This window comes from Lepidochelys kempii, chromosome 13 (assembly GCF_965140285.1).
Source record: "Lepidochelys kempii isolate rLepKem1 chromosome 13, rLepKem1.hap1, whole genome shotgun sequence".
Lineage (NCBI taxonomy): Eukaryota > Metazoa > Chordata > Testudines > Cheloniidae > Lepidochelys > Lepidochelys kempii.
Window position 1 is genome coordinate 37,267,014 of NC_136392.1, and position 10,946 is coordinate 37,277,959.

Here is a 10,946-nt window from a genome sequence, read left to right on the forward strand (position 1 = left end):
CATAGAATCATAGAATATCAGGGTTGGAAGGGACCCCAGAAGGTCATCTAGTCCAACCCCCTGCTCAAAGCAGGACCAATTCCCAGTTAAATCATCCCAGCCAGGGCTTTGTCAAGCCTGACCTTAAAAACCTCTAAGGAAGGAGATTCTACCACCTCCCTAGGTAACGCATTCCAGTGTTTCACCACCCTCTTAGTGAAAAAGTTTTTCCTAATATCCAATCTAAACCTCCCCCACTGCAACTTGAGACCATTACTCCTCGTTCTGTCATCTGCTACCATTGAGAACAGTCTAGAGCCATCCTCTTTGGAACCCCCTTTCAGGTAGTTGAAAGCAGCTATCAAATCCCCCCTCATTCTTCTCTTCTGCAGGCTAAACAATCCCAGCTCCCTCAGCCTCTCCTCATAACTCATGTGTTCCAGTCCCCTAATCATTTTTGTTGCCCTTCGCTGGACTCTCTCCAATTTATCCACATCCTTCTTGAAGTGTGGGGCCCAAAACTGGACACAATACTCCAGATGAGGCCTCACCAATGTCGAATAGAGGGGAACGATCACGTCCCTCGATCTGCTCGCTATGCCCCTACTTATACATCCCAAAATGCCATTGGAATAGAATGGCTCAATAGAATGACTATTCTTGTCTGTGTGTCTTTTTTGTAACTTAAGGTTTTGCCTAGAGCAATTCTCTATGTTTTGAATCTAATTACCCTGTAAGGTATCTACCATCCTGATTTTACAGAGGTGATTCCTTTACTTCTATTAAAAGTCTTCTTGTAAGAAAACTGAATGCTTTTTTTCATTGTTCTAAGATCCAAGGGTTTGGGTCTGTGGTCACCTATGCAAATTGCTGAGGATTTTTACCAAACCTTCCCCAGGAAGTGGGGTGCAAGGGTTGGGAGGATTTTGGGGGGAAAGACGTGTCCGAACTACGTTTCCCAGTAAACCCAGATAAAGTTTGGTGGTAGCAGTGGAAATCCAAGGGCAAAGGATAAAATTAATTTGTATCTTGGGGAAATTTTAACCTAAGCTGGTAAAAGTAAGCTTAGGAGGTTTTCATGCAGGTCCCCACATCTGTACCCTAGAGTTCAGAGTGGGGAAGGAACCTTGACAGCCGTAGTCTAGGCTAATTAGATTGTGAGGTCTCTGGGACAGGGAATCTTTTGTCCCATGTTGGACAGCGCCTAGCACAATGGGGTCCTGGTTCATGGCTCGGGCTCCTGGGTACTAGGGTAATATAAATAATGAATAATAATAGTTACATCTGATTTAAGCTCTGGAAAATCAGGTAGTTTGTGACTACAAGAATGATTTAAGAATTAATACAAGAATGGCTGAAGGCAGTGGTTCTCAATACAGGGATACCCCTGGGGATACGCAAAGGTCTTCCAAGGGGTACATCAATTCCTCTAGGTATTGGCCTAGTTTTAGAAAGCACTAGCAAAGTCAGTGACTCGTTTATAGTGCTCTATGTACCATACACGTAAATACCAGTGCAATACTTATATTCCAATTGATTTGTTTTGTAATTATAGGGTAAACATGAGAAAGTCAGTAATAGTGGGCTGTGACACTTTTGTATTTTTGTGTCTGATTTTGTAGGCAAGTAGTTGTTAAGTGAGGTGGAACTTGGGACTACCCAAGGCAAATCAGACTCCTGAAAGGAGTAGAGTAGTCTGGAAAGGTTGAGAACCACTGGCTTAAGGTAACTTTATCCCAGTCTCCCTGCAACTACATGGGAAGGAGATTTCTGAGCAGATGGCTCTTTAATCTAGCAGACAAAGGCATGACAAGAGCCAATGGCTGGGAGCTGAAGCTAGAGAAATTCAGGCTAGAATCATAGAACTGAAAGGAACCTCAAAAGGTCATCCAGTCCAGTCCCCTGCACTCATGGCAGGACCAGCACCAAATATAACATCCTTAACAGTTGTTTGTGCAACTTGCTCTTAAAAATCTCCAATGATAGAGATTCCACAACCTCCCTAGGCAATTTATTCCAGTGCTTAACTACCCTGACAGTTAGAAAGTTTTTTCTAATGTCCAACCTAAAACTCCTTTGCTGCAATTTAAGTCCATTGCTTCTTGTCCTATCATCAGAGGTTTAGGAGATCAATTTTTCTCCCTCCTCCTTGTAACAATCTTTTAGGTATTTGAAAACTGTTATTATATCCCCTTTCAGTCTTCTCTTTTTCAGAGTAAACAAACCCAGTTCTTTCAATTTTCGCTCATAGGTCATGTTTCTCCAGACCCCTAATCATCCTTGTTGCTCTTATCTGGACTCTCTCCAATTTGTCAACATCCTTCCTAAAATGTGGTGCCCAGAACTGGACACAATACTCCAGTTGAGGCCTAATCAGCACAGAGTAGAGTGGAAGAATTACTTTTCGTGTCTTGCTTACAACACTCCTTCTAATACATCCCAGAATCAGTGGTGAGCTGGAGCCGGTTTGCACCGGTTAGTGCGAACCGATTGTTAAATTTTGAAGCCGGTTCAGAACAGGTTGTTAAAGGGGTGGGGAAGCTCAGACGGAACGGACAGGATCTGGCCCGCGGGACCGTCCTGTCCGCCCCACCTGAGCTCTCGGCTGGGGAGGCTCCCATGTGAATTTGTACTGACCCGGCGGCACTTTGAGCCTTCGGAGGTGGGTCCTTCACTCACTCCGGGTCTTCGGCGGCGTTTTGGAGGCAGGTTCTTCAGTGCCACCGAAGACCTGGAGGACTGAAGGACGTGCCGCCAAAGTGCCACCAAAGACCCGGAGCGAGTGAAGGAACCGGTTCTTGAGCTTCTGGCAGCTCATCGCTGCCCAGAATGATGTCTGGTTTTTTTGCAACAGCGTTACACTGTTGACTTATATTTAGCTTGTGATCCACTATGACCCCTAGATCCCTTTCTGCAGTACTCCTTCCTAGGCAGGAGTTCTGTAATCGTGATTAGCCTTTGGAGCAACTTACCTAAGGAAGTGGTTTAAGGAATATTGATGTAGCGCACACACACCGACATCAGGGAAGCCATACAAATGGTTATAAGCAGCTGGCCCATGAGAGTACAAGGCGAAACATCAACCTGTCTCACTGTCAGGCAAAGAAATATATCAGGAATTTAAAAAAAAAAAAAGACAAGGGGAAGTGAATGCAAACAGAATTTCAGTGAAACGCAGATTGATACGGCTGTAAGTGGTTGGATTGGAATAGCCACTAAGGGGCAGCAGAGGGTAAGGGATATGGAGAAGGGGCTGGTTTTACCCTAAGGTTTAGCCTGAGAATGGCTTGGAGGATCTGCTGGGCCCTAGTGTCCCATCTCCAAAATAGGCTCGTGCCATACTGTGATTATTTCAACAAGCGCCTAAGGGCCTCATGGAGGATAGGCACATCAATGGCTATTAGTCAGGATTAGGGTGACCAGATAGCAAGTGTGAAAAATCGGGACAGAGGGTGAGGGGTAATAGGAGCCTATATAAGAAAAAGCCCCAAATACTGGGACTGTCCCTATAAAATTGGGACATCTGGTCACCCTAGCCAAGATGGGCATGGAAGTGTCTCTAGACTCTGTTTCCCAGAAGCTGGGAATGAGCGACAGGGGATGATCACTTGAGGATTATCTGTTCTGTTCATTCCCTCTGGGACACCTGGCATTGGCCACTGTCGGCAGACAGGATACTGGGCTAGATGGATCTTTGGTCTGACCCAGTCTGGACGTTCTTATGCCTCTATAGGGAGCCTGATGGGTGCTGTAAAAACAGATAGTGACAAAGGCTCCCTACGCCCAAGAGATTACTTATGCAGCAGGGAAAGGCAGACCAGAAGTGGGAGGGAAAACAGACACACAGAAGGCAGAAAGGACTTGCCCAAGTTCATACAGCCATTAGTGGCAGAGTCAGGAAGTCACCCTTAGACTGTCGGTTCTTTAGGGAAGAGACTAGACTGTGTGTCTGGGTGTCTACACCCCCTCGGCACTACTGCCAACAATGATAAAACCCTTCCACGGTCTACACCGAAGCTCTGTCCGCCAGGCCAAGTTGTTTTCCTATGTTCTTGCCGAGAAAGGCAGGATGAGAAACAATAGCTGGACGTTACAGACAGACAAATGTGAAATAAGTAGGGTTGGCAGAATTCAGGTTTGATGGATCCTGTCCATGGGTATTTTTAAGCATTTTTAAAATTATATTATCTATTTGTACAAAATTAGTAGTGGGAGGGTCGACATCACATGTGAAAATATAAAAGGTCAATATGCTTAAACTTTCCTTACTTTTGTCTATCGGTAAATTTCAGTTTTTATGGTTAGAAATATTTTCCATTGGTTTGTGTGTGTGCATGGGGAAATTGATCTTTACCAACATTTACCAATAAAAATCGAATCCTTCCAAGCTCAGAAATAAGACCTACAGTTTTGTTTTGTTTTAACAGTGAAAGTGATTAACTATTGGACTCAACTATCAAGGGACGGGGTGGATTTCCCATCTCTTGAAGTCTTCAGATCCGCACTGGAGGCTCTTCAGGAAGATGTTTTAGTCATGCGCAATTTATTGAGATTAATACAGGGGCTACTGAGAGAACCTCTCCAGCCTGTGTGACGTGGGCGATGAGACCAGATGATCTAAGGGTCCCTTTTGGCCTTAAACTCCCTGTTTCAGAAGGTGTCGGTCCCTATCGTTCATTGTATAAAACTAACCTGGGGGGAAGGAACTGCATCCGGGTGTTCAGCTTTGTCCAGAGCGGATAGGGTGCTAATAGCAACCTTGTAGTTAAAACACAAGGCCAGAGCCTGGGAGATCTAAGACGTGAGTCTCATTGTTATTAGTGGCCTGCTTTCCCGAGGCACACCCTGGCTCCCATCAGCAGTGTCCTTGTTCTCATTTAGTATCACCCCTCCCGCTTTTTTTATATGGGAGGTGCTGAGATTATGGAGAAAAGTAACAGAATAAAGCCCTCAGGCAGTGGCCCTCCACCTTTCCAGACGACTGTACCCCTTTCAGGAGTCTGATTTGTCTTGTGTACCCCCAAGTTTCACTTCCCTTAAAATAAACTTGCTTACAAAATCAGACATAAAAACACACAAGTGTTGCTGAAAAAGGGCCGACTTTCTCATTTTTAACCATAAAACAAATCAATTGGAATATAAATAGTGTACTGACATTTCAGCTGATGTACCCCCTGGAAGACCTCTGCCTGCCCCCGTGTACCCCTGGCTGAGAACCACTGCCCTACGGAATGGAACCCTGGTAGTTGCAGCAACAGTAAAAATGGACAGTCTGTCATCTCTCTTCTTATTTTGTGTGAGACACTTTATCCTTCTACACAGAACAGTTTTGTCGTCATAAAAAGTACATAAGAACATAAGAACGGCCAGACTGGGTCAGACCAAAGGTCCATCTTGCCTTTGTCCTGTCTGCCGACAGTGGCGATCCCAGGTGCCCCAGAGGGAATGAACAGAAGAGGGAATTTAGAATTAAGGGCCCAGAATAGACAGGGGCCGGATGACCCGTGGCTGGAAATCGGCCTCGCACCATTGGAGTCAACGGGCCACACCTGGAGCTGGGCGCACTGGTGTAGTTATAATAAACTCCGTGGTGCCAGATCCCCAGCTGGTGTAAACCAGAGTAGCCACAATACGGCTGCTGAGCCTCCGGCCCGCCGCTGGCTGTGAAGCAGACAGATCTGCAAAGCTGCACAGCTGTAACTAGAGTTTTAAGGAGCTGTGAGGTGTGTTTCCCTGTTGCTTGGTCAAAGTGTTACCACGTGATTTCTGGTACCCACTGAGGCTCGTTAAAAAACTTGCAGTTCCTCCCTGCTTTGACTTTTTAATTGTTGCCTTTGCTCCCTGCTTGCAAAGTGTGTAATCCCCAGGGCTAATTAGGGAGAGCTTTGAATTATTGTCCCTATGGGGCTTGTTAGCCGCAGCAGAAATGTTGGCAAACAGTGAGTGTAAATGAAACCCGACTGCGTGCAGAGGGGAGCTAAGTCAAGGTGAGACATTAGTAAGGCCAAAAATCCCTGGAGAACAATTACAATGTAACAAGCAGAAGCAGACATCTAACACCAGATCCCCACCTGGGGTAAATCAGCCGAAGACCAGTCGAGTTCAGTGGGACTCCGCTGATTTACTCCGGCCAATGAAATGGACCCGGGTTCCGTGGAGAATTTCTCAGCAACAATCCCTCACAAATGGATGGTAAAGACAAGTACAGAGTAGCACGTCACAGCTAAACACCCTGCGACAGCCAGATGGCTCATGGGTGGTCTGGAAATGGGATACGGGGCCTTCCCCCTCTTGGGGGCACCAGCTTCAATCCGGTCCTAGAGCAGGGGGACGGGCTGGCTCGGATGGTGGTGCAGGGTGGGGAATGGGATATGAGGCTTCTCCACTCTAGGGGCAGCTGGCTCTGATCTGGCCCAAGGCCAAGGGGTCTAGCTGGCTCAGGGGGTTAGGAATAGGATATGAGGCCTTTCTCCATTAAGGGTTGCCACCCCAGCTCCAATCTGGCCCTGAGCTAGTGAATATGGGAATGGCATATGGGGCACTGGTTCCAGTCCACTAATGGCTGAGGGTCATTAGCGCAAAGGGGGCATTCGATTGGCTCAGTAAAAGTATTTGGCAGTGGCCCACCCCACTCCCAGGGCACATACTAGTGGAAACACCAAGACATCGGGCACCAGCTCCCAGCCCTGTTGTATTGCTTGTTGGAGGTGCCAAGTGTCAAATGGGGCAGTGACTCTGAACTCCCTTCCCGCTCCTGGCGCTGACCCTGCCGGGGAATGGCTCTGAGTCCCAGTGTGACGGTGTGCTTCAGGGAGTGAGGTGGGAGGTCCAGTAGGGGGCGCTGGCCCCTCGCAGTCGGTGCTGACCTCAATGCCCCAATGTGGTGCTAGGGGGCATGATGCATTGGGAATTTCCCTCTTTTGGGTTAAACTTGAAACCAACTCTCTGCTCCTAGTCGCCTTGTCACTTTTCCTTAGAGCTGGTGTCCAGCCCAAACGCAGACTCAGTTTGTCTCATTCTGCCTTCTTCTGTTCACTCTTTTGGTCTGAACTTGGTACAGGGCTCTTCTTCCTCTACAGTAATGCACCGCTATAGTGCACTGTAAAACAGCCACAGTGTCCCACCTCAGAGGTGGCTACCCTTCAAAAGGCAACGAGGCACCTCACAGGTGGGTTATTTAGATAACATTTTCCAAGCAGTTTCAAGTCTTTGGGTGAAAAATCCTCAGGACTGGCAATCAATCCAGCTATGATTAATCATTACAAAGAATCAGGCAACAACTGGAAATGCTGTTTAAAGCCTTGCAAAGGCTTTCTACTGAAAAAAGGTATCTGTTTTTATTAACATTCAGCATCCAATAAATGTAAGACAGGATTCCACGGGGAAGAAATGTACTGCAGTCATTGTTATAGCTAGTTTTCAATTCTCTTTGTATGAGTGAGACGAAATAAGGGAGCTCGATGGATAAATGAGATATTGTTTGCCTTGTTGTAGCCATGGTGGCCCCAGGATCTGAGAGAGAAAAGGTGGGTCAGAGAACACCTTTCATTGGGGCAACTTCTGTTGGTGGAGGGGACAAGCTTTTGAGCTAGACAGAGCTCTTGCCCACCTCTGGAGGAGGGAACCATAGTGTCACAGCTAAATACAAAGAACTTTGGCCCAGATCCTCCCATTGATTTCAATGGTCTGGAGTTTTATTATTGCTATTTTCCAGATACAACCGAAATAAGTAAAAGAATAAAACCCCAAGGAAGATAACACAGCTTCGGCAATAGTTAAAATGGTCAGACTGTCACTTCTCTTCAGGTCATATGTTGTATGAGACACTTGATCATAAGGGGTTCACACATGTTGTAGGAGACGACCTGCAATGAAAAAAGAAAAGGAGGACTTGTGGCACCTTAGAGACTAACAAATTGGTTAGTCTCTAAGGTGCCACACGTCCTCCTTTCCTTTTTGCTGATACAGACTAACACGGCTGCTACTCTGAAACCTGTCACTTGCAATGAAGCCGTCACTTTTAACATCTCTGCAGGCAAAGGACAAAGGAAGTTTAGTAGGCACCACAGGGTCTCCGGTTGTTGGGATTCCTTCCAAAGCCTGTTCCACTTGGCTGATCCAGCTCTGGGAGAGCACTTCATCCAGTTCCCTGGGGAAACTCACTTCTACTCCATATCTTATCACTCAGGTCCCTTTATTCAGAATACAGCAAAGTGACGCTGAGTTGATTTGACTCAGCTCACCCCACTGATGACATGTCTGAGCGACTCGCAAATCTGTCATGGATTTAGCCTCCCAACAACCCCAAGGGAAGCAGAAAATCAACATTAACTGTCCAAAAAGTTGATTAATGCAGAATTCAGTGCAGCCACTCGCCGTGCACTGGGCACCCTTAATTCTGCGATGACAGAGAGTTGGGGTGGTTAGTTTCCATGGCTGTGTCAATCCCAGCACAGTACTCAATGCTGAACTAGTCCATCTCCATGCCCATGAGACGCAGCAGCAGGGACTGGCTGGATGGGTCAGTGAACGGTTTGAACTGGCCTGCTTTCTCTGAGGAGTTATAGCCCGAGGAAACAGCTGGTGGGGCAGCCCCGGAGCTGATTGTACCAGGCGATTAGATCCTCACCGGTTACACTGTTGTTACAGGGAAACTCAGCTGAGCCCCCACACTGGGAGAGAGACACCTCCTCATTGACTCCTCCACCTTGAAAAACTACCACCATTGAGCTCAGACTGTGAACAATAATCTAGGTGCTGACTGGAGAGCTTTGGCTAGCCTCAGGGAGTGAATGGCATTGAAGATGACAACCTCCTAAAGTGGCCAGATAGAAGAGAAATTTTGGCTGGCCTACCATAAGGGTCTAGGAGAACCCTGCACTCATGGGAGATGGGCACCTTGTGTCCTTGGGCTTCTTTGCAAGTCTCCCAGGAGTTGGATCTATCTTATGCATGCAGAGAAAGTGTTTGTCCACAAATCAGTTTCCTCAAGGCCTTTTTCATCTCCTTGTTTCTCAGGGTGTATATAAAGGGGTTCAGCAGAGGGGTGACTGCAGTATAGAATACAGCCACTACCCCGTCGGATGCTTGACTCGAAGAGGGATGCAGGTATATGAAGACTGGGGGCCCATAGTACAGCAGCACCAGGGTGAGGTGGGCGCTGCAGGTGGAGAACGCCCGCTGCCTCCCTTGGGCCGTGCGGATCTTCAGGATGGCGGAGGCTATGTAGGTATAAGAAACGCAGATGAGCAGGAAGCAGCCGGCCACCACTGCCCCAATGTTGGCCAGAATGACGACTTGATTGATGGCTGTGTTGGCGCAGGCCAGCTTCAGCATGGCGGGGATGTCACAGACGAAGTATTCCACGTGATTGGGGCCACAGTAGGGCAGGCGAAAGGTCAGGAAGGCCTGGATCATGGCATGGATTGAGCCGGTGAGCCAAGTGCCAGCTGCCAGCCACAGGCAGGTCTTTCTGCTCATCACCACGCTGTAGCGCAGGGGGTGGCAGATGGCCAGGAAGCGGTCGTAAGCCATTACCGTATAGAGGAAGCACTCGGTGCTGCACAGGAAATGGAAGGCGTAGAGCTGCGCCACGCAGCCGCCGAAGGAGATGGCCCTGCCACCGGGCCCCACCAAGCCAGCCAGGATCTTGGGCACGGTGACAGAGGAGAGGCAGGCGTCGAGGAAGGAGAGGTGGCCAAGGAAGCAGTACATGGGCAGGGCATGGAGTCGAGGATCGCAGAGCACAGTCAGCAGGGTGAGGATGTTGCCCAGCAGGGTGAGCAGGTAGAGGAGGAGGAAGAGGAGGAAGAAGAGAGAGGGAAGCTCCCTGGTGTTTGGGAGACCCTCCAGGATGAATTCCGTCACTGGCGTTTGGTTTCCTGGCTCCATCTGCTTCCCCCCTGTGCAGAGCAACAGTAGCTAGAGCAGTGCGAATCAGAGCAGAAGTTACCCCAGTATGTGTCTGTCTGTCTGTCTGTCTCTCTGTCTCTCTCTCTCTCTTCCACACTCAGTTCAATGGAGTAACATGCCACCATAACTCAGAGGTCCTTTCACACTAGTCTCCCACCGGCTCCTCGTTGCAAGGCAAAGCACAGCGATTATTCATCCCCTCCGGTATCTATCTAGACCCTGTGACTGTTGCATGTGACAACCTCAGACTTTTAAATGTATTTTTTCCTCAAAATACCTCTCCCAGGGTTTAGCATCCCTGGATTTACAGCCTATGAGCTGAGGCACAGAACAGCTCAAAGACACACAGGAAGCCCGCATCAGAGCAGGAGATTTAAACTCAGGTTTCTCAGATCCATGGCTCGTGACTTCACTGCTGGACTGTCCTTCCTCTCATCTTGTCTCCTCTCACCTCATCTGTGAACAATGTCCTGCTAATGTAGGTAGATAAATAGCCTGATTACCAGTCTGTCACCTCCTGACCAATCACTATAGATTATCTATCTCTCTCTCTATCTACCCCTATACACACCACTGTTCTCTCTTGCACAGTATCCATCTAGCCTAGTTCTCCTCTTGTCACCCATCATCAGCCTGCTGGATGCAGGAAGGGCGTGCTGGAGAGATGCCGAGTGTCACAAACCACTGAACGATGCTGGAAGCTGACCCTGTTGGCCCGTGTATCTATTGCATGATTTCAGTTCCAGTTCCCACACTTGCCCACGCAGGAAAGTCAATGGCCAGAGCGCCTGCACAGATGACAGCCAGCATGAAATTAGGGGGATTGTACAAAGCAGGAAAGGGGGTATCCTCTCCTGATCAGGGAATGAGGTGATCCCAAACTGGGAGAGGTTAGGGAGAAAGGACCCACTAGAGGCAGATGAACTCTTAGCTCCCCTCTGTAGGGTTTCTTGTACCATGCGTCCTATGAAAGAGTTGGTACCAGAGCCTCAGATCAGAGCCTGGGCTGGATGGACCTTGGGTTAACCTGGTCTGGCAGTCCCTCTGTCCCTAAA

General features: G+C 48.1%; 1 protein-coding gene across 1 annotated transcript; it reads right to left on the reverse strand.

Moving 5' to 3' along the window:
• Nucleotides 1-5,266: 5,266 nt before the first annotated feature.
• On the reverse strand, nt 5,267-9,870 carry LOC140896637 (olfactory receptor 10S1). The gene is made up of 2 exons (XM_073308560.1): nt 8,960-9,870; nt 5,267-5,294 (listed from the first exon to the last, which is right to left on the reverse strand). The coding sequence occupies exons 1-2, from the start codon at nt 9,868-9,870 to the stop codon at nt 5,267-5,269; spliced, it is 939 nt and encodes a 312-aa protein (XP_073164661.1).
• Between the last annotated feature and the right edge of the window lie 1,076 nt (nt 9,871-10,946).

What these genes read in the sequence shown, in the direction of transcription:
- LOC140896637 (XM_073308560.1), bottom strand. Translation starts at nt 9,870, where the DNA reads ATGGAGCCAGGAAACCAAACGCCAGTGACGGAATTCATCCTGGAGGGT. An exon ending in AAAAAGGCCTTGAGGAAACT is followed by an intron (nt 5,295 to 8,959) that starts GATTTGTGGACA and finishes CTGTTCTGTGTA; the next exon opens with GAAGGATAAAGTGTCTCACA.